This window comes from Crocodylus siamensis, chromosome 15 (genome assembly GCF_052110815.1).
Source record: "Crocodylus siamensis isolate JL-2025a chromosome 15, ASM5211081v1, whole genome shotgun sequence".
Lineage (NCBI taxonomy): Eukaryota > Metazoa > Chordata > Crocodylia > Crocodylidae > Crocodylus > Crocodylus siamensis.
In genome coordinates this window covers 47,625,177-47,649,079 of record NC_143409.1, presented here as the reverse complement: position 1 = coordinate 47,649,079, position 23,903 = coordinate 47,625,177, and the positions used below count along the sequence as shown (strand labels likewise).

Below are 23,903 nucleotides of genomic sequence, written 5' to 3'. Positions count from 1 at the left end.
CCAGCTACAGAGATACGTGGCACAAGCCGGAGGGGTCCATTAAAACCAGTGGAGTTTCCCTGTCCCTGAAGAAGGGTGTTTATGCCCGAAAGCTTGCAAAGAACATTTTTTCCCTCAACTATTTAACTGCTCTAATAAAAGTTTTCACATCTACCCAAAGCACCTCGCCTGCCTATGTCCTTAGGTCAACAGGGCTGCAACCTGCAACCCGTTATGCAGCCTGGCAGTTTGTGAGCTGTCAGCAATCTCTCCGCAATCACAAGAGGCTCCTTTGTTTTGGCTTTGATCTGATTCCCTGCCCTCTTCAGCTCCCACACCATTTAAACATGCCCTGCTGGGTCCAGAATTCACTGGGAAACATTAATTAACAGACTGCAGAGAGGGGCATTATGTGGTCGAGGGACTGACAATGGTTACCATGCACTTCTGTTTAGAGAGAGGCAGAGAGCAGCAAAGAGCAGCAAGGAGAGGGTTATTTTCATCACCCCCCCCAGGACAGGGAGAGAGCTGTCAAACAGGTGGAGGAGGGGGAGAAGGGGAGGGGGAGACAGGACTAGACATTTGATCTCTGCTCCAGAAAGTTTATGCTGTCCTTTAAGCTAAGGATCTTTGGCAAAGATAAGAACAGATAAGTCAGTGGGGAGCGGGGCCAGAGGGAAGAAAAGTGCTGGGGGTGAGAGGAAGAGAAAGGAAGAAAGCATGGGGGAGGGGAAAGACTGGTAAGTTTGAAGGAGCAAGAGAGGGAGGGCCTAAGAGCCTTGTTACACCTTGCGCTGCGAGCCGCACAAATATTGATCGGCTTAGTGCTAGCCTGGAGTGTGCAATTAGGCAGGAGTGCGGTGTGGCGACAAAGTGAAAGGGGGGACAAAGTGGCATCAATAGAGGCGGAGATGTCAGGGCCAGTGAAGAGAAATGTCCCATTCCTTTAGTCCGGTGTTTCCCAGGATAGCACGCCTAGCTGTAAGACTGCAGCTAATGTGGACGGGGTAGGTGAGAGGAAGGAATGGGAAAGCAGAAGAATGGAAAGAGAGACCTAAAGAACTTGAAGAACAACTTGACACTGTATTTTTGGTTGCTGGAGAGGTTAAAGTGTAGTTACAGGGACATACAATGTTTTCTTTGTGAGCCATAACATGGGATCATGTTATTATGTACTTATTGTGTATATAAGTTTATACGATTAACCTAAAACGGGATATGCAACACCCCAGAGAAGTCAGAGACCCACTGCTCAAGTAGATGAGACGATTGCCCTCTAGGTCCGACATACCAATGCGGGCGTTTGAACTATAACAGCATTTTCTATGTCTCTCTCTCTCTTTATGGTAGGCATGGGATGAGCTGAATGTTTATCTGTACTTGCGTAGTACACGTGGAGTAAATAACCATCTGTCTATCTAGCTTTTCTATCTATCTGTTTTTTGCTCAGCACCTACACCTACGCTGTTACCTACGGATTAAGACAACTATCTCTCTCCCACTCTCTCCATTCTTCCATCCACCCAGGGTAAGCATAACTGGAAAGGTGCAGTTTCTTGTCTCCTTTTTGGCTGACTATTTTTATGAGAAATTGGTTCAGTGATATTCCCCACTTCCTCATGCACAGGTTTAAATCCTCTATACATATCAGTACATAGATTTCATCACAGAATAAGGGGAAAATGTTTATTCAAATTGTATGGAAGCAAGTAATTGGCTCTTGTCATCAGACTTCAAATTCACAAGAATTTTCCAAGTGCTTTTTGTGCCTCTGGAAAACTGTCCTGGCATCAGTAATTTTATTTTATTTTTTAATTTCTTATTACAATTTTAAATAAAAACAATAGATTTTTTTAAAATAAAAAAATGACTGTTTTAAACACTAGGAAACCTGAAACCCCTTAAATTCAGAATTATTTACATAGACAAATTATTTGAGCACATGGGATTAAATCTAGCACTTGAGTCAAAGGAAAACCTGTGTTGGGGATTCTTTGTTTTAAGCATAGTGAATAATGTTTTAAAATGCTTTATTAATTTTGGCATTTTTCTGAAATTCTTTATTTTTTGGAAAAAACCTGTTGCAAACATAAAGCGTGGCACTTGATATATAAAATGAAAGTAAGGAAGAAGCCTACTAAAAGTAAATTTAAAGGGACACTGTAAACTTCAAAGTCATAACTTGGAAAATGCAAAAGCTAGTCTCTGTCAGAAGTGACTGAAAAGTTCAATAAAACTGAAGACAGAAATAAAACTTGCTTTTATCCGGATAAAAGTCAGTTGTGTTGTGAAAGAATCACATCATTAAGGTCCAGTATATGCAGTTTTTGTCATGATTTAAATATTCATTTTGGGTGGGATTGTTGTTGCTGTTATAGTTATTCCACAGCATCTCCTTCTGTGGATGCAGCTGTATTAGTAGAAAGGTGCTTTATCCTGTGTTACTTTGTTCCCTAGCTCCTTCCATATGTAAGCGTCTTTATATAGGTAAGCTTTGTCCTCTTTCAGGAAGGTTGTACTACCTTAAATATAGTCATACAGTTTTTGTGCATAGATAAGCCCCTAACCCAATGTCCCTTCATATTATTACCAGCAATATCACCATCACTACGTCTAACACTCCTGGAAAGTAAAATGAACCATTGATCTATGACTTCAACCTTAACTTATATTTACCAAAGGGTTTTGTGTGGAAGTTTCTTATGATGCACAATGGTTGTCATATCTCATCTCTTATTTTCATGCTCCAATAATCCTAAACTGGCCGTATCGTCTCATAGCCTAAGAATAGAATTTAGCCCAAAGTTCGTATTAGTACTTCTATTACAAACACACAGACATGTCCAGAGACAATCTACCACCTAAATATCACATGGACCCTGGGAATGCTTATGGTGTTGGTTGCAAAATCAAAAGTGAATCTCCCTCCAGGACATAGCCCAGACATTCAGAAAGTTTGGAATCAGGCTGGAGTTTCAGATCTCTTTACAACAGTGTGTTTTGCTCTTTTGTTTTGGCTCTGCCCACAATAGAGCTAAGTCAGTGATCCTCAACCGGGGTGCTGTGGCATCTTGGAGATCTCATCTACATATGATTCATAAAATAAACCCAGAAATTTCAAATAGGAACTGTAGAATCATAGAAAAGTAGGGATGGAAGGGACGTCTAGAGGTCATTCGGTCCATGGCAGGATCAGCCCTACCCAAACCATCCCACGCAAGTCCTTGTCCAACCTATTCCTAAAACTACCCAGCCAACCATCTTGCACAGCTACAAAACATAGCACCCAAAGACACTAAAAGCACCCTAACTTGCCTGAGGTAAGGTAGAGGATGAGGACTATTAGGCATGATTGCCGTGTGCCCTGGAGGCTGGGGGCTGTGGTGAGCTCCCGCAGGCAGTGGCAGTGCTTGCAGAGGTGGGAGTGTGGTGGCAGCAAGTGGGGAGCTCCCGCAGGCAGCCACAATGCTGTGAGCAGGGGGCGGGAGGTGGTGAGCACTGACCGGTGGTCAGCGACCACCCACAGACGCCACTGGAGCAGCGGTGGTGACCGATGGTGATCGCAGACCACCTGCAGATGCCGCCGGCAGTGCCGCCGGCAGGAGGGCGGGGGGAGTAGCGAGCGGCAACTGCCCCCAGGCACCACTGGCAGTGTCAGTGGCGCCTTTCTGCAGGGGGTGCACCGCCATGCTCAGAGGGTGCACGCACACCCACATGCACCCCCTACGCATCACCTCTGCTGTTAGGGCATCTATACACATGACAGACCTCTGGTCTGATATGTGCTAAATAGCATGTGTTGGAGCGACTCAATAAAGCAAGTCTGCTGCAAGTCTGCTGGAGCGTGCTAATTAGTGTGTTCCAGCAGCCCCTGTGTCATGTGTATTCAGTGTCTCCACTTTTCAAAATGGTGGCAGGGGTGCTTTAACTATTGCTCATCAAATGAGCTTTAGTTAAAGTGCCCCCACCACTGTTTTGAAGCACAGGACTCTGAATATACATGATGCTGTGGAGACTTTAATTAGACTGGCTCTCAAAGCCTCTCTAATGAAAGTGCTCCCCCCCACGCACACGCCCAGAGCACAGGTATAGATGTCTTTAGTGTCGTACTCTTGCAGTTTGCTAAAATGCACTCAAGAGGTCCAATGTAAAATACATTCAAGCCTCTTGTAATCTAAGTTCTTTGCAACAGATGAATTGCGCTTATTTTTTCATAGTCAAGAAATGAATGAAAGGTGAGAGCTGGCATTTTTCTGAGGGGTACCTTGAGTCTAAAAAAAAGTTCAAAACCACTGAGATAAGTTCATGACCCTTATATTGCAGTAAATTTGTTGTTGCACTTAGAAAGTGCAGTTTTAAACCTAGTGCCCCAAGAATTGACACAACAGCCGGTTGATTAATGGCAGAAAGGCTTTAATAACAATACCACAAGCAAGGTTATAAAACCAAATGACAGAAAAAGACTCCTTCCCAATACAAACCCAACACAAAATGAGCTACTCTACGAAGTCCTAGTACATATTTAGCAGCAGCAGTGTTTTTTCACCAATGCTGCTGAAGGAAGCCAGTCCAGTCTTGCAGCTTTCACCAAGCAGGATCCCTGGCTGGTTAAGCTGGGTGCCATGTAGCAGTGATCTCTCTCTGCTTCTCCTGGCCTGCACACTTCCCTGGCAAATTCACTTACTTCTTATACTGTTTAATTATACAACTTTGAAGCATTTTCCCTTGATAGCTAGCTGATTAGAGTCCAAGCAAACAGGGAGGAAAGGAGTTGATCATCATGTCATAAACTCTGAATTGCCTGTCTCCTGTTTTTGCATTGTCCAGGTGTAAAAACATGTGCATCTCTGCAGACCCTGCAATTGTAGGTCAGTTTACAGGTGATGGCCTTGAGTAGTGAGACAGGATACTTAGAGGTGTCACCAAACCTGTCTTGGGGTATTTGTATATCAGTGGGGCACATTTGCAGTAGCTTGTATGAGTGATGGTCTGTTTTCCAAACTCCAGACATTTGTAACACCATATACAGGAAGGTGTTTGTTGAGAGAAGTGTTTGTTACCTACAGGGCATCTTTTCTGTATCTTTGACAGGTTTCTTTTGAGATGCATATTTAGCTTTTTGTCTTCTGTAGCTGTTAGGTCAATTGAAATGCATATGTAGCTTCCTTGCCTTCACTGGTTCTCGTATACACATCCACACATGTGATGAGTGTGTCAGTTCTCTGTTGAACATTTGCTTGATTTGACATAATCTAGCATAGAGAATAAAACCAATTGGGGTTGCTCTATTTTGTATGGCCCCAGCTGTCACTTTGCATTTTTGTGCAAGATGCACTGCTTTTTAATTTGGTCGTAAAGATTTTATGTGTAAGCCTGATGGAGCTGTTGCTATATTCACCATCAACACAATTCATGTCCCTTATATTGCAGTAAAGTTCAAATACTAATCTTGATCCATTACTCAGATCCAAAAGTGAGCGTATATCAACTAAGTTACTTCCCTGCTGTTGCAGTGACAGGACATTGGCAGTATGTTAATCACCTCTGCTTTTACCTGTGGTGCGGAGGGTGATCTGGCTGTTTCAGAGATTGTCCTTTCCAGTTGTGGGCAAAGGTGTGAAGGAAGTTTGAGGATTGTCTTAGTTAACAATAGCCTGGAAATGCAAGGGACTGGACCCAATTTCCCAGAAGGCCTCTTCCAGTCCTAATTCCACAGTGTTGCTCCCCGTTTTAAGCTCATGTGCTGTGTCTACACATGCATTAATGCACTTTAGTTAATGCACATTAAATCTAGTAACGAGGTACTAGGAAAAGGTGCATTAGCCTGTATTAAAGTGATGCTTAATGCACATTAGCCTATTTTCACATGTGTTAAGTAAAAAGCATGGGTTTTTTTACGTGACACTTTACTGCACATTAAACGTGTAGACGCCATGGAGTTCATAACCAGCTCTAGATGTAAAATCCAGCTCTGCTCTGCAACTGTGGGCTGAATCTCCTGTGGAGTTACAATATTCAGGTCTAGTGCCAGGCAGGGAATGCAGATCTGGAAAGATTTTCTTACCCCACTGGTATTTATGGCTCTGATTAAAAACAGCATCCGTGTTCCACAAATCACTTCCTAAGCATGTGACTGAAGCACTGAAGCCAATGGGCTCAAGTGATTGCCTCCATGCAGTCTTGTAAGAACTGTTCAGTGCAGATCTAGGATTCCACTAAATTTTTTCAGCTGTAAAGCTAGACAGCTACGAGGTTCAGATCTACATCGGGGTCTGATATTCACACCTGGAGTCATATTTTATCTCCCCCAATACCCTACTGCAAAGAACCTGCAGCCCAGATCCAGACATGAGGCTAAAGTTGGTTCCTTATTCCCAGTTCCTTATTCCTTGTTCCTGGTTCCCAGTTCCTTTTTCAAAGCTAATCTAGACCCAATAAAAACTTGTAATTAATGAATTCCACATCCTAAAAAAAGAGAGAATTTCATTGTCTATGCATATATACTAATTAATATGTAAAATAATATTCCACATCAAGTACAGAGCCCAAATGAAGGTCAGATTAGGATGGGATTATGGGGAAAAATACTTCTTGGCCACCCCTAATTTCATGGCGATGCCACTGGGGGACTGTCCCAAAGAACCCTGACCACAGTCCTGCCCGGCCCAGAGCACAGTTTGGCTGTGCCAGGCTGCCAACTAACAGCCCCCATGCCCACAGTACTAAGTATAATGGCCTGAATAAGGAACTGGTTTTCAGGCGGGGATTATGGCTAGAAACTCATTTTGGGCTGCCCATCAGAACACCTCTGTGCCACCAGGGCACTGTCCTGGACATCTGTGACCAGAGACTTGCCTGGCCCGAAAGGCGGTTTGGCCGTGCCCGGCTGCTATCTGACAGCCCCCCAGCCACTGCTAAGTATAATGGCTCGAATAAGGAACTTTTTTTGGGCTGGGATTAGAGATGGAAATCCTTGTTGCGCCACCCCACTCTATGACTCTGTGGCAGCGGGCGATTCTCCAGGGATCTCCCACCACAGTCCTGTCCAGCCCAAAGCGTGGTTCGGCTCTGCCATGCTGTCAACTCAGAGCAGCCTCCCCCACCTCCCCCCCAGTAACTGTATTAAGGACAATGTCTTGAATAGGGAACTCTTTCTGGGCTGGGATTAGAACTGGAAATCCTTCTTGGCCACCCCACACTATGACTGTGACACTGGTGGACTCCCCCGGACATCTCTGACCAGAGTCGTGCCCAGCCCAGAGCATGGTTTCTTCATGCCATGCTGCTAACTGCAGCCCCCATATCCATTAACATAATAAAAGGCTTTGTCTGGCTGGCTGTGTGTCCGTCTCAACGTCTGTCCATCTTGGGCCGGGCAAGACTCTGGTTAGAGGTGTCTAGAAGAGTGGCCTGGTTCCACAGAGTCATGGCATGGGGTGGCCCAAGAAGCATTTCCATCTCTAATCCCAGCCCACCAACCAATTCCTAATTCAAGACCATATACTTAGCACAGTGGCTGGGATGTTTTCTGTTGGCAGCCTGGCACGGTCAAACCATGCTTTGGCCAGGCAAGTCTCTGCTCAGAGATGTCCAGAACAGTCCCCCAGTGGCACAGAGGTGTGTTCTGGGGTGGCCAGAGATGGATGTCCATCTATAATCCCAGCCCCAAATCCAGTTCCTTATTCGGATCCATATTCTTTGCACTGTGCTGGGCTGCTTACAGTAGGCAGGCTGGCACAGCCAAACCCTGCTTTGCGCCAGGCAAGTCTGTGGTCAAAGATGTCCAGGATAGTCCCCCCAGGGCCACAAAGGCACAGCATGGGGTGAGCCAAGGAGGATTTCTGGGTATAATCTGGGCCCAAAATCCAGGCCCTTATTCGGGTCCAGCTACTTAGCAGAGTGGCTGGGGTGCTGTCATTTGGCAGCCTGGCACGGACAAACCACACTTTAGGCCAGTCAAGTCTCTGGTCACAGATGTCCAGGACAGTGCCCCGGTGGCACAGAGGTATTCTGATGGGCAGCCCAAGATGAATTTCTAGCCATAATCCCAGCCTGAAAGCCAGTTCCTTATTCAGGCCATTATACTTAGTACCATGGGCATGAGCCAAACTGTGCTCTAGGCCGGGCAGGACTGTGGTCAGGGTTCTTTGGGACAGTCCCCCAGTGGCATCGCCATGAAATTTGGGGTGGCCAAGAAGTATTTTGCCCCATAATCCCATCCTAATCTGACCTTCATTTGGGCTGTTTACTTGATGTGGAATATTATTTTACATATTAATTAGTACATATGCATAGACAATGAAATTCTCTCTTTTATAGGAATAAGGAATAGGGAACTGGAAGTAAGGAACCAACTTCAGCCTCATGATCCAGACCATGATCTTCATAGGAAGACCTCACTACCCCCTTTTTTTTTCCATCTGAGTTTCTTTCCCCCCGCTGTAACACCGACAAGTGACTCATTACTGGTTTGAGTGACTAGGTGGAGCAGAAATGACCTCGGGGCACCAGCTGGTTCCTGGAATGGGAACACCCACTTTCTGCTCAGTGCCAGGCATTCATTCCCTGTGTACAGTTCAAGTGAAATCAGTTCCTGCTCTCAGGGACGGAGCCATGGCAGCCGTGTTTCTCCCTGGGAACCTCCAAGACGAAGCCACTTGCTCCGTCTGCTTGGAGTTTTTCAAAGATCCGGTGTCCATTGAGTGTGGCCACAATTTCTGCCGCGCCTGCATCGCGAAGAGCTGGAAGGAGCTGGAAATGGACTTCCCCTGCCCTCAATGCCGAGAGGTGTTTCAGCACAAGAGCTTCAGGCCCAACAGACAGCTGGCTAACATGTCCGAGATTATCAGCCAGTTCACCACGCGCGGCGTGAAGGGGAGCGAGGACGACGGGTTCTGTGAGAAGCACAGGGAAGCTCTGAAACTCTACTGCAAAGACGATCAGAAGACAATCTGCGTGGTATGCGACAGGTCGCGGGAGCACAGGCCTCATGCAGTCGTGCCCATAGACGAGGCTGCAGAAGAGTACAAGGTATCTGTCTGTCTGTCTTTGTGTCTTTCTGTGTGTTCATGCTACATTTATCACCAAATTATACAGCAATCACCGAGCCCAGAGGTTTTCAGGCATAGCTTATTGGCACGTAACAAGCAACAGCCAGCGTGGGACGATAGGCCACAAAGTACTCGTTGCTTCCTTTTCCCAGCTGTCAAGTTACAGTAAAAGATATTGGAAATCTTCAAATGTCCTGTCCTAATGTTACCGTTGATGTAAGGAATTGTTTTAGTTGCCACATGGATGTTATATGGTCATAAGCAGAAAGGGCAGGTGGGAGCCTGAGGGATCACGGATAGGAACGGGAAAGTGCGAGGGGACAACTTCTCTGTGAACATATGGCCCACATAATGAGACACTTTGAGAGCACTGCTTTAAATAGCCTCCTGTATATACATTCACTTGAAGCAGAGTACTTTCAAAAGCTTGGCACTGCAAAAACTTTCTGAGCTCATGAGTTAGGTTTATTAGGAAATGAAAGGTGAAATAAGTGAAAATATCCTGATTTATATTTAGCATGGGAGAATTTCCAAAGACGAATAAGATCTTTTGCACCCTCATCAGAAACCGTAATAAAAATCCTTTGTATTATTATTTCTAGGGGCAAGTTCAGAGCCGTTTGGATAACCTGAAGAAAGAGAGACAAGAATTGCTGGAGTTCAAATCAAATGATGATAAGAAAACCCAAGACCTATTGGTGGGTGCCTGCTCTGTGCCACAAGATAACACTCAGGTGTTAGGGTGTAAATGAGAAATAGCATCACAATTTTCATGGGAAACAAAGTGAAGCTAACTGCTTTTGGGTTCATGTTGCACTGAGGAAAAAATTGTTCTGATTAACTGCAACCGGGGCTCAGAGTAGAGGTGATATTTTTTATTAGATCAACAAGATTTTTGCAAAAAATAAAGTTCCTTTAATTGCCAGCCTTCTGGCACAAAAACCCCTCATCAGGCATCGGAGAAAAGATTCAGATTAACTCTCATCTGAGATATTGCAGAGATGAGTGTTTTAAGCAATATTAGTATGAATCCTGGCTAAAAATTTAAAAAACTGCTGGCAACTTCTGATCCAAACCACCTTCATGGAGAGTTACCTTTCAGAGAATGCCTGCTCAGAAGTTTCTGAAATTCGGGTCCCTTGACTGTGTTTCAAATTGGGCACCGAAAGAAGGACACATCCAAAATCAATTCTGCAAGGTTAGAAGATGGGCAACAACAATAAGTGACAGGGGTGAAATCATGCTGTTCTATTTTAATGAAAGAGCCCTGCAAGTATTTAACAAGCCAGGAAAATATTTGCTGAAGTCAGCTTCTCCCAGGCTGCTGGCTGTCACCTCCAGCTGGGTCACCAGCTGCTGTCTCTGGGGAGTAAGAGGGGAGAGCTGTTGGCACCTCAGGTTTAATCCCACCAGGTGCTGAGCAAACAGAAAAGGTGTTTAGCACCCACAAATTCAGTAGGAGTGAGGGCACTGAGCACTTTGCAGGATCAAGCCCTGGATTCCCATTCTTCGATCCTTAGTCATGCACTGCTGAGTCTCATATGTCGATATCCTCCTGAGACATTCAGCCGTGTAAACTGCTTTGCGGGCTAGCACTGCACCCTCTAAATGTCACCTGCACCTAAATGACTCCCCACCCCGGTCGCCGGAACTGGTTGCAGGGGGGCAAATGCCAACTCTCTCCCTCGACTAAGGCATCACCAGTCGCCCATGGTCACCTAATAGCTAAAGAAGAGGGGAATGTGTGTGGGGGGTGGTTGCACAGCGGTGAAACCCAAATACATGCTTGATTCATGTTCAAGGAGCAAGACAGAAAGAAAGAAAAAAGCCCACATTTACCTCTGAAATGCAGACAGCATAAATCTAAGCCAGAGGAAGGATGAACCCTGGGTCTGTTTTTGGATGGTAAATGTCAGTGGAGCAGCAGATCCTATTCCTTACCCTCTTCTCCCAGGTCATGTCCTTCTCATGTCACTCCTGTCAGGCAAAAGTGTGCTCCTATCCCCTTTTCTTGCTGATAATATCCCTAGACAGTCATCCTCCCTATCAGCAGGATTCACAGGCTTGTGGCTACTCAAACACTGCCTTCATTTTCACTCTGGATAAGTAGCAGGCAGGGTAGAGTTGCACCTTATAGACTAATCAAAGTGTGTGTGTGTGTGTGTGTGTGTGTGTGTGTGTTTGTGTGTGTGTGTGACACGCTTTTGTATGCTATAGTTCACTTAATCAGATGCTGTAAGGCAGAAGGCATGGGTGCACACTTTAGAGACTAACTGGTTCAGAAAGGCATAAGCTTTCATAGGCAGCAACTTTGTCAGATCCCAGAAGGTACTGCTAGGATGAAGTAGGTTATTGCCTATGAAAGTACAGGTGACTCAATTAATCTCAAAAAGGTGCTGCCCTGCTTTCTGCCTCACTTCACACTACATGGTTAACCATCTCTGTGCTCTATTTAAAAGAAAGGTGAACCTTTTTACCCCCATGTTTAAGGAGGGACAATGGATGACGTTCAGGTTGGGATGGCATGCCAGCATAAGACCAATGCGTTAATCAGAACATGGCTCAGAGAGGGGCCTAACAGTTGTGCTGTGCTCACTCTACAATAGTTAAATGGGTTTTATAACAAATCCTCGGTCAGGATAGAAGTCAATATGCCAGATATCTATACAATATCAATACAGTCAACAGCAAGAGTTACAAAATCATGATCCCTCCCAAGAATCATGATATTGACCTAAAGTTTGTTAGATTCTAAGAGAAAAATACTAATAAATGTGGAGTGTTGACTTTTATTTGTGTTCTGGTTATGGACCTTTGTGTCACTCCCACATTTTCCTTTACATGAGGACTAGGCGTTCTATTGAATTATTTTTAAATAAAAGTTTAGGGTCTATGGCATTCTCCTGAACCAAGGTTTTTAAGAGAGGCACCCAAAATTAGGAGACTCGTGATATCATGAGAATTGGCAATACAACAGCATGGCTGTTAAGCCTGACAATATTTCACCCTTAGCAAAAGAATAGGCTGGGATATAGTGTTTATGTGCGCTATGGACAAGACCACTTAACAGGGAAGGTGTAATCCCTTTGCTTGGCCCTCTTCGTGACTTTCCATGTGATAGGACATCCCCAAATATCTTCTCTTGACTCAGTTTGGTATGTGTTTGGGACCCAAACGTGCTGACATAGGCTCTATAATGTTGCATGATAGCAGTGGATAAATACACAATGTTCATCAACTCAGATTTCCATAGGAGGCCTGCAAGATGACTGAAGCCCTCTGTGGACACCCACTGGCCATAGTTTTCATGATGTCTTCCAGGTACCTCTTAGAAAGCAAAAGAAACTCCTCCTCAAAATCTGAAAAAAACCAAAAAACGTAGTCCTCCTTGCATCCCTCCTGAAAACTCCCCTCTGATACGATGTCTACAGAAATATATACCTTGATCCTGTCTGGTGGCTGGGATCGCTCCCACTGGCCAGCTGCAGTTTTAGTTAGTCTATAAGGTGCTTTCTGCCTGACTCCAGACTAGCACAGCTGATGACCTGTCTTGTTTTATTATTATCCATTTACTTCCAATAGCCTCTACCTTCATTGCTCTAGCCTGTGTAGAAATGTGTAATGAGAGACAGCGCTAGCTTCAGTGGCTTGCAATCTGAACAGAACAAAGGGTGGTGAGGAAACAGAAATAAAAAAGTGAAGTGAATTGCCTGAGGTCACACAACGACAGAATGGGCCTGTCTACATGTGCGCTTTAATGTGTAGTAGCCCATTTTACTGCACATCAAAACATCATGTAAAAAAACCATGTGATTATGCTAATGCACAGTAAAATAGGCTACTGTGCATTAAGCATCACTTAAAAATTGTGCACATCCATTATAGCACATTAAGGCAGCCTAATGCAAATTTGTTTAGTACCTCACATTGGAGGTACTAAATTTAATGTGTATTAGGAAAAGTACCTTAATGCATGCGTAGACACACCCAATTAGTAGTAAAGTCCCAAATCCCTTCCATTGTTTTATCCCATCATGGTACAATCCACCAGATTAAAGTAAAAGTCTTTGTTTTTACAAGGTGATACAAAAAATATTTTGTTTTTATTACAAGATTTGTTTTTTTTTTTATTAAAGAAAACTATAGAGATAGAGAGGCAGAAGCTCTTCTCAGAATTTGAGGCGCTGCGCCAGTTCTTGCATGACCAAGAGCATCTCCTCTTGGGTCAGCTGGAGAAGATGGAGAAGGGCATCTCCAAGAGACAGAACGAGAACATCACAGAGCTCTCCAAGGAAATTTCACTTCTCAACAAGCTGATCGCAGAGCTGGAAGAGAAGATCCAGCAACCAGTGCTTGAGCTCCTCAAGGTAAGACTGAGCCATAAATTATTGCACAGGGGAGGAAAAAATGCTTTTTACCCATTTGTAGCAGAGTCCAGACTTCCACTTGCATAACTTCACTCACTGATTGCTTGAAATACGGAAATCTTAAGAGATTGGGGTCCATGTGGGCTTGATTGGTCCTTCTTTGCCTATCCTAGCTTCAAAGCCTTCAAAAGATGGGAACTAGAGGCCACCTACTGTCAAACCTCTCTAGGATATCTTAGATTGGGCACCCAAAACCACTGATTTCTTTAGAATATGTTGCTTTAACTATATAACAGTTCAGTTGTGACATGCTACCTTAAGCATCAAAGCACAGTCTTGAGATAAAAGGGTAATCACATTAGCTGACATTGGAAGTAAGCTGTTATCCCTTATAGGGAGCCATTACTTAAAGAGAACATGGAACATATTTTGCAGAGCTGTTACATATTTTTGAGGTAAATTTGCATTTTTATTCTCCTAAATTAAGTCATGTTGGGCCTTATTGGTCTTTGATGCCTTAGACAAAAGATCCGCAACTAAAGTTTTGGTGCCATTGATGGCTTTTATAGTTAACAGAGGTAATAGAGTAATAGTGGCTAGTCTACGTGCCCTGGCCAAATTCAGACTGGGATCCAGTGCTCTGCCTAACTTAAAACTGTGTTCTGACCTTGGAAGGTACTTCTATAAAAGGGCATTGATTTGGGAGAAATGCACATGTGTACAATAATCCAGCACATATCTATTCTGATACTTCTTATTACACCCAAGATGACTCCAAGGGCTTTTATTTTATCCAGAGGAGAACAAGACAAAAAAAAAGTTCCTCTAAACTATACAGTGATTTACTGGGATATTAGCAATCAGGAAAAATTACCATTAACAGCTACATACAGTAGATAAGGCACAGATATACTGTCTGTCTATATACTGTATATCTATATCTACCAGGTGATGCAGTATTGAGGGCCCCAGTGTCCATCACCATAAGTGCAGAGTCCTGCATCTGTGCCTTTGGGAGTTGAGGTGTTTTATACAGTTCAGACATTTATGTCTGTATTTCCACTTATGGGCAGAGCTAGGATTTTGGAAAGCGGGTGCAGGAGCAGTCATCTGCACTGATGGGGACTTGCTACTTCAGCTCCCAGCTTCCCCCTGTTATGGGAAGACTCCACTGCAGGATCAGCAGTGGGACTTTTTAAAGTCCCTCAAATAGGTAGGAAGTTTCCCTCTCTCTTCCCTTCCTCTCGATGCTCAGCTACACGATCCTTTGTCTTCCTTCGTATACCCCTGCTCCCCCCTGAACCAGGGCTGGGGCCCTCCAGAGCTGTGCCTGCCCTGTTGCAGCTGGGGTGCACACAGAACCAGCATTTGCTAGAGGCAGCAGTGGCGACAGGTGGGTTCCTTTCTCCCGGATCTGCTTCAGGCCTGGCAGGGATCACTTGGGGGACAGGATACCAACAGGTGACCTGCTCACTGCTCCTGCTGTCCCTGGGTATGCCTGGCTCCTTGCGGAGCCTGGCTGGATCATCAAGGGTAGCCCTGAAGCTTTATACACCCATGCCCCCACACCAAGACAGCCAGAGCATGGCAGCAGTGGACATGGGAGGGAAGCAGAGGGGAGGGGAGATGCTGCTGAGCCCAGAAGAGGAGGGCAGGGGAATTCTGACTTGCTTCTTGGACCTAAAAAATGTCCTCAGATGCTTCTCCAGAGCCTGGTCATCTGAAGCAGAAAGGTTCATCCAGCCATTGCATGCTCTTCCCCATCTGCCTCTGTTCCCATCCGTTTCTCCGAGACAATGAGATATCTTGGCCAATCACGCAGGGAGCAGGGAAACAGAGTCATGTAAATCCAAGGAGGGTCCAGGGAACTACAGACTTCTCAGCCTCACTTCAGTTCTTGGACAAAGCATGGAGCAGGTCCTCAAGGAATCCATTTCTAAGCACTTGGAGGAGGAAAAAAGTGGCCAGAAACACTGAACGCTCAGAAAAAAGTGACCAGGATTCACCAAGGGCAAGTCATGTCTGACTATCCTGACTGCTTTCTATGATGAGATGACTGGCTCTATGACTGAGGGGAGAGGAGCACACATGTATACTGTGACTTTAGCAAGGTTTTTGATATGGTCACCTACAACATTCCTGAAAGTGAGTTAAGGAAGTAGGGGTTGAATGAATGAACTGTAAGGTGGATAGAGAGCTGGCTGGATCGTCCAGCTCAACAGGTAGTGATCAATGGCTTGAGGTCTACTTGGCAGCTGGTATCAAGTGGGGTGCCCCAGGGTTTGGTCATGGTGCCAGTTTTGTTCAATATCCTCATTAATCATCAGGAAGATGGCACAGAGTGCACCCTCAGCAAGTTTGTAGATGACACTAAGCTGGGGGAAATAGTAGATACACTGGAGAGTAGGGCTAAGATTCAGAGTGACCTAGACAAATTGGAGGATTTGGGCAAAAGAAATCTCATGAGATTCAACAAGGACAAGTGCAAATTCCTGCACTGAGGACAGAATAATCTCATGCACCAGTACTGGCTTGGGACCAACTGACTAATCAGCAGCTCTGCAGAAAAAGACCTGGGGGTGACCGTGGACAATAAGCTGAACATGAGTCAACAGTGTGCCCTTGTTGCCAAGAAGGCTAACGGCATAGGGGCTGCATGGGTAGGAAAGTTGCCAGCAGGGCATGGGCACTGGTGAGGCCACATCTGGAGAACTGCGGCCAGTTTTGGGTCCCCCACTACAAAAAGGTTGTGGACAAGTTGGAGAGAGTCCAGTGGAGTGCAGTGAAAATGGTTCAGGTGCTTGAGCAGATGACTTATGAGGAGAGGCTGAGGGAATTGGGCTTATTTAGTCTGGAGAAGAGATGGCTGAGGGGGAATTTGAGAGCAGCCTTTAACCACCAGAAGGGGGTCCAAAGATGGAGCTGGCCGGTTCTCAGTGGTGACAGGTGACAGAACAAGGAGCAATGGTCTCAAGTTGCAGCAAGGCAGGGTTAGGTTGGATATTGGGAAACGTTTTCAGACTAGGAGGGTGGTGAAGCACTGGAGCAGGTTACCCAGAGAGGTCGCAGACTCTCCATCCTTGGAGGTTTTTAAGGCCCAGCTCAGCGAAGTTTTGGCTGGGATGATCTCGCTGGGGATGGTCCTGCTTTGAGCAGGGGGATTGGACTAGATGTGACCTCCTGAGGTCCCATCCAACCTTAATTTTCTACGATTCTACATGTGTCAATTATTCTTACCTGGGGTCATCTTATTAGCATTTGGCAGGTCCCAGGCCTATGCATCTCAAATCACTGGAGCTGTCCCCCACAGTCACTGGATAGTCTGGGTACTAAGTTGATTAAAAATATGCAAAATTTAAAATCTCCATAATGGAGGCAATATTTCACACGAAGAAAGCAATACATTTAAAGATTAAAAGTGGGGTTTTTCAGTGAAAAACATGTTTAAGTTGAAAAATCTCAACCACATTTACTTCTGAATGAATAAATGAATTCAAAGCAGTCAACATTTGTTTAGTAACACTGCACTAGTCATCTGAAGAGAGGCTGAGTTTGGAATATTTCCCCAAACACATGGTTTATGGACCATTTCCAATTTTGGACATTTCACTGGTTCAAGGTGTTAGGCCTTTTACTTACGGGTGAATTTTACCCATCAGGGCAAATCTTCAGCTGATTTAAATCTGCCTGGATCCAGTCAAGTTACCTTTGCTTATATATTTCCATAGCATGCGTCTCTGTCGCTTGACTATTATTAAATAGCAGGAAAGAATAATATCCTGGATATCTGGAATTTTTAAGATGGGGTGAGACGTTAATTTTGATTTGAACTCTGGGATTTTGGGGTTAAAAGCATGAGTCTGAGGAGAACCAGGATGGACTCACGTTCCCTATGGCCCAAGCACAGTTTTTGCAGCACATCCTGTTCAGGGGATTCACGCTGTCTTTTTTTTTCTTCTAGGATGTGATGAGCATCGTAAGCAGGTATGGAGCTGTATTTTAACTTTCTCTCTCATGCTTTTCTCACTCACAATACTGAAAGGTCAGTGGTAGCTGACCGTATCCTTTGGAAGGATCTCCTCCCACCAAACACCAGCTTTTCCGCCAGAAATTTAACTTTGTCAGGTTTACTTTTCCTATAAGGGCATTTAAACGAATGCCAGCCTGAAAGCCCTGGAGACAGGAGTCCGAGGTTTCTTTATCTACGCAATGTGAAATTCAGCCAAGCATGGGGCCATGCCTGTGCAAAGTGGGTAGTGTTTGCTTCGGATTTGGCCGATTCAGGGGACAGTGATTCGAGATGGTGGTTCGAATCACTGTCCCGATTCGATTCAGCTGAATCAGCCAGGCCCCATCCCCCGCTTTTCTCCCAGCCCAGCAATGGCTGCCCCAACTCCCAGACTTGTTAAAAAAAAAAAGCCCTGGCAAGTCTCTGTTTTTTTTTTTCTTAAAAGGCTGGAGCTGGCCCAGGCAGGGCATCTGTGGTGAGGGCTGGGGGAGCGAGGGGGGGATAGGGGGCTTATACAGAGCTCCCCATGCAGCGTGGGGCAGTGGGGGGCAGCGGGGATCGCCCCCTGCCTGGCAGCACCTGGGGAGCACCTGGGCTTTTTTTAAAAGTACCAAGCTGGAGCGGTGGGGGCAGCCATGGGGGAGTGGGGGGCAGGGGTCCCCCCATGATCCCCCCTTCCCTGCCCCCTACTTACCAGCTCAGAGTCAGCTGCAACTCTGTGCTGCAGCCACCGGGGACTGCCCAAATCACCAAAGCTCTCCAAATCTTTTTCGAAGATTCGGAGAGCTTTGAATCGATTCGGACTTTTCAATTGGTCCCCTGATTCAATTCGGATTTGGAAACCCGGCCACCGAATCAGGCCAAATCGCCTCCAAATCGAATCACCACCCAGAACTTCACACAGATCTAATACACACCACATAAACCTTAGGATGAAATTGTGTCTGGAACACAGCTCCAGACATTGTGCTATGTACCTTGTAACCCACACTCAAGTCCTGATCCAAATGCTTTGAGGTCAAAAAGAGTCTTTCCATTGACTCCAGCAGCTTTCATATCATTCTTGATGAAAGCCTGATAATACCTTGATGTGGTATTCTTAGTGGTGCACAGCTAGCATATCAGGCCTCCTGAGAACAGGAGGAATATCAGTGGCAGGGTAAGTCCCCTCTTTCACACACACACCCTGCATGTGCAACTTCCCCTTCCCTCCACCAGGACTGCTCCGTAGCATGTTCCAGTAGTGAAGGTTGTAGTCTAGGATTTGGGAGACCTCCCAGTCTGTGCACTGTCATCATCTCCCAGCACGATGCTGGGCAAGAGGCTTGGGTGAAAAACCACAAAAGGGTTTAGATGCCTCAGTGCCTTTGTGGATTTGGTCTTCTGTCTCTTACCTAGTCCATTTATCCCCAGGAGAAGAAAGCCAGTTGCAACAGTAAGTAATTAAAAACAAACTAAGGTTTTAGCAAAGGGGTCATTTGCCTTTCTCACCTGCAGACAACACCCCTGTCCACATGGGAGAGGAGGGAAGGGCACTGTGCACCCTTGTTCTTGGAGGGAGGCATAGGCAGACCTGGATTAAGGCTATATACTCAATTTATTTATTTTTATTACAGTTATCACAAAAGAATTGTTGAGCATTGTCATTCTTTTTGTGAACTATTTATTCAGTTAACATGTTCAAGCATTATTACAGCCTAACTGTAAGAGTTGATTAATGTTACTCAGCATCTTTTAAACTCGAGTGTTGAAGATACTATCGGTGCCTAAGCTTTCTGTTGTCCTCACTGGTACAAGGTTAGCACCCTTAGGTGCTAACAAGAGCACAAGATGAGTATTTGCAAAAATCTAAGAAGCACTAGAGATCAGATATCAAAAGCATATACTAATCTCCATATATATGTATGTATTTTTTTTTGCATTAGAAGCAATGATGTGAAGTGTCAGAAGCCGGTGCCGGTTTGTACAGATATGAAAAACCACGTCTGCAACTTCTCTCTCAAGACTGTTATCTTAGAAAAAGTGCTAAAGAAATTTAAAGGTATGTGAGAGTAAAATACTCCTGCTGTTTTGCCACCAGAGCCACAATGCTTTTGATGTACATTTCTACTAAAGTGCCCCTTGATATATTTTATAAACAATGAGGAGAGTGATGATTCATCCGGGTTTTCCATTAAAAGTTCACTGCATGTACCAAAAAAGAGTAGTAGGTGGCACTAAAAGACCACAACATGAGCCATGAAGGAGTAAAACTGAAGAACAAAGCTGTCTGAGAGAAAAATCCCACTAAGAGCCAGCACTTAAGACACACTGGCCACATTTACATGAGATACTACAGTTATTACAGTGCAGTCATTTAGTACTTACATATACAAGTACTAAATGACTGTGCAGTAACTGCTGGTGTTACTGCACAGTAACATCCCCGCAAAGCTTCTTGGTGATGCTGACTGTACAGTAGCTCATTACTGCTGCGCGATATTGTCACATCAGAGGGGTGACTTGCAGAGGAGTGAATTTCACCTACTGATTCAGTGAGCATTTTGCTTCATTAAAATATTAGGATCCACCAAAATGATAGCAAGACTTCTTTGATTACGGTGTCATGGCTCCCTTGCCACCAAATTTTTGGACTAATGGAGAGCTTTGTGTACTGGATAATATAGTGCCAGGGAGTAGATCTGGCCTGTGGGCCAGGGGTTGAACATCCCTGATCCAGGCAGCTATCTAGTCTACCTGGATAATGGAGTTTCTAGCTCTCATGTGTTGAGAAAAAAAAAAGGAGCTAAGTGACATAGGAACTTATAAACCAGGAGGGAAAACATGAAAAGCATTTGAAATGCATTATTTTTCTTGAATGTCATTGTTTTAATCTAATCTTGTTGCATATATAATCTCCCCTCCTGTTTCCTCTCACCTGTCTGTACCTGCTGCTTTGCCAGCTGTCCTGGGGTTGGGGTAAGCTTCAAAGCTGCTCCGGCCAGGCTGCCTGGGGGCTGGGCTCAGCAGCAGCACAGCAGCAATGCCAAGCCTGCTCTCAGGGAAATGGGCAGGGAGGAGGCACTCACACCCAGACCATTGCTGCTGATGCCACTGTTACTTAGTCTGGCCTGGCCCCCATGCAGCCTGGCTGAAGTGGGCAGGAGCAGCTTTGAAGCTTCCCCCAAGACAGTGAGGAAAGCATCAGTGGCAGGCAGGGGAGCAGGGAAGAGGAGAGGAGGGGAAATTTGTACCTGCTTCAGGGGTTTTACTCCCTGGAGGCTCCTGAGGACAGCCTGCCTATATCAGTGGGGGTGGAGGTGGCTGGGAGCTGGGATGCAACCACCCCTGCAGTACAGGTTGCTGCTCCCATGAATGACTGGTGCCTCCTGTGACTGGGGGTGCACCATGGTGGTGAGTGGCGAGTGGGGACTGCCTGCAGTCACCGGTGTTGGAGTCGGTGGCAGCAAGAGGGGACTGCCCACAGCTGCTGGTGTTGGTGTCAGTGGTGACGAGTGGTGAGTGGGGACTGCCTGCAGCCACTACCAGCTGCGTTGGCAGCAGGGGGGCATGGGTGCAGGCTGCAAGCGGGGATGGCAAGTGGTGAGCGGGGACTGCCCACAGCTGCCACCCGCAGTGGCCAATCTCAACGGGGCACATGCCCCCCCGTGCCTCCCCTATGCATCACCTGTGGCTGCTCCTTCACCCCACTTTGAGAAACCCTGGATGTACCCTTGACCAGAGTTGCTATTTGGATCTGGAGGCCCCTTCCTTTACCCAGGTTCAGTCACTATGGTCCTGTCTCAAGGAGACTTTTTCCCTGCAAAGGCCATTGTGGAGAGCAGTTCCACCAGAGCTACACAGATAACCTATCATGACCACTCTTCTGAGCAAACCCTATGCTGCCCTTGAGAAGTCATCAGGGCCCTCTTTTTGCTGGAAGGAGCAGAGCTGATAAAACAAGAGGGTTCGATTCAGTATTGTTACTAATGTGCTGTTGCTGTTGCTAACTTCCATGGACTCTACTGTACTAGGCCTGTGCAAATAACAGAGACAGGCCAGCCCTGTAGTCACTTTAATGTCAATAGCAACAGGGTTGACCAGTAGGCATCTCCTACTGCTGTGATCTTGGGATTAGACTGTCCAGGCTTTAGGTATATTGCTGAGCTCTCATCCGCCATTTATTTACCCAGAGGATGGATTTACTCAAATCTAATGTAAGCAGGCACAGTGTGCATGCTCAGCTGTTTGCACCTAGTTAGGCCCCCATACAGAGCAATTACTTTGTCATACAGAACAGCAGAAGCAATGAATCAAACAGCTGCTTGTCTGTTGTTAGCAGCTACTCAAACAGCTGTCAGTCCTTTGCATCAGTGTAGGCTTGATGGCTGCAGCCTTGCTATTGACAGCTGCCAGCCTGCTTCACAGATTATTATTCAGACTATTCAGTTAAATGGAGTACAGTTACATTACAAAAGCAGACAAGGAGTCCCAAAGTTCCTGTGCAGTTAAATAATCTGTGCATTTATGCATACAATAGGCAGGTAGTTGTTGTTGTCAGGTGGGGGTGTCAAATATATGGCCCTCAGGCTCGATCAGCCCATGGAGACCTTTCATTTGGCCGCTGGTGCTACGTCTGGGTCTTGGATTAGACCCATGCACCACTGTGGCCTGCACTGGACCAACCCCAAACTGCACATTGCATGGGGCTGCTTCCAGGCACATGCTGCTGGCTGCACTCAGGGCCAGCCCCAGGCACTTGGGTCCCATGTCACTACACCAAACCAGCCCAGCACCACTCATCTGGATGAGTTTGACACCCCTGACATATGCCACAGGCCAAAATGTGAGACTAGTGTCATGTTATGCATGTGAGACTAGTGTCATATTATGCAGTTGATGGATTTATACGCTCATCTGATACTCATTTAAATAGAGTTGACGTACTCCCATTAGCAGTCAGTAATATTAGTTTCCTGAAGAAGTATTTGCCCCCCTGGATATGCATTCCCAATGTAGTCCGCATGGGTGTGTCAGCATCAGCGCTTACTGACTCCCCTCTTTTTTCAGAGAATCTGCGAGATGAATTGGGAAAAGGTGAAAAAGGTAAAAGTCAAATATACCCATGTTTCCTGGTGCAAACTTTTTAAATTGTGGTTGTAATTTGCAAAGCGATTCGGTAGAGAAAGAAAAGGGCACTGTGGGATTTTTTACTTTTCTCTCTCTCAATGATTTCCAGATCCAGTTTGGTCAGTTCAGGACTCAAACGATGGTTTTTCTAGCTGACGCCGAGGATCTGACAGTGAAGCTGGGTCCTTTCTGCCTGTTACACATACCAATGCCAAATGGAAAAACAGAGATTTTAATTTAGAGCTGACTCTGGTTCCCTCCAGATCCTTCCACCTTGGTTCCTCTGCCCTTAACAAATGACAAATCAAGGTCCTGAGTCTGCCAAACTTGCACTGAGGCCTGGTCTACACTAGAAAGCTTTAGCAACAGAGCCATGTCAGTCCAGAATATGGGAATAATCACAGCTCTGGTTGACATGGCTTTGGTGGCAAAAGCTCTAATGTAGTTGCAGTTGTATTGGCACAAATGTCCGTTTGCCACAAAGGCTTCTTCCACCTGAGGAATTGGTTTAAGCTATACCACCAAATGAGCTCTCATCAGCACAATCTGTATCTCAACTGTAGGGGAAAGTTGCTAGGATGACGCCACTGGTACAGGAATACCAGCCCACCCTGTAGATTAGACCCCAGCAGGACTTTACTGTATGAGAAATCAAGAGAACAAATTATGAAGCCTGGGCTCCAAAACCAATTGCAATCCACTTTCCAGTGGACTTCAGGGGTCTCTTAAGGAGAGACAAGGCCCTACTGAATGTCAGGGCTGTCCATTTTTGCAAGTTGCCTATGCGCTGCATAACCTTTTATTTTATCTGTGTTCTCGGACAGCCATGATGTTTTATTTAAAGAGCCATCTCCTGGGAGCTTAAAATTGAAGGAGAATTTTAGCTTTCATTTATATATATATTTAATATAACCAGTTATACAGTCCTCATTGTTACAGACAAACTGGAAATGGTGGACTCAGCACATCCTAAAACCTACAAAACCAGGAGAGAGATGAATTTTAAAAGCTCATTTAAAAAAAATTTTTTTTAAAGTCTCATGATTTTAAGCCTCTTTCATGATTTTCAGAAGGCTTGACTTGTATTTTTTTTTAATGCATTTGGGGCTGGCAATATGGCAAAGGATGAAACCTCTACCCCTCCGCACAGCCCAGGCACAGCTTCTTTCCCACTCAAGCCTGGTACTGGAAGCCAAGGCGGGCAAGATGTAAGGCTTAGATTGCACTTGATCTCTGCACTGCTGTTCAGTTCACCAAGTTAGAATAAAGTGGCAGAATCAGCCCTTAAATTAATAGCATATGGAACTTAATATTGCAGTTTGGGAAATACAAGCCATTTTATGGCTTGGATACTCTGTGGATGCGAAGGAACTATTACAGTCTTTTGCT

General features: G+C 45.4%; 1 protein-coding gene across 4 annotated transcripts in view; it reads left to right on the top strand.

Moving 5' to 3' along the window:
- The first annotated feature begins 630 nt into the window (after positions 1–630).
- The window catches only part of LOC149852621 (E3 ubiquitin-protein ligase TRIM7-like), a 29,274-nt gene continuing 6,001 nt past the window's right edge, over positions 631–23,903 (top strand). Inside the window, exons 1-8 of one of the 4 annotated variants that reach the window (XM_090030050.1) lie at positions 631–719; positions 1,330–1,507; positions 8,583–9,009; positions 9,632–9,727; positions 13,166–13,396; positions 17,358–17,380; positions 19,331–19,446; positions 22,455–22,490. In XM_090030050.1, coding sequence (XP_089886176.1) covers positions 8,593–9,009; positions 9,632–9,727; positions 13,166–13,396; positions 17,358–17,380; positions 19,331–19,446; positions 22,455–22,490 — 919 coding nt within the window. In that variant the 5' untranslated portion in view covers positions 631–719; positions 1,330–1,507; positions 8,583–8,592. Of the gene's footprint in view, positions 720–1,329; positions 1,508–8,298; positions 9,010–9,631; positions 9,728–13,165; positions 13,397–17,357; positions 17,381–19,330; positions 19,447–22,454; positions 22,491–23,903 lie in introns of all 4 variants that reach the window. The other 3 variants (XM_090030047.1, XM_090030049.1, XM_090030048.1) reach the window with 3 other exon arrangements.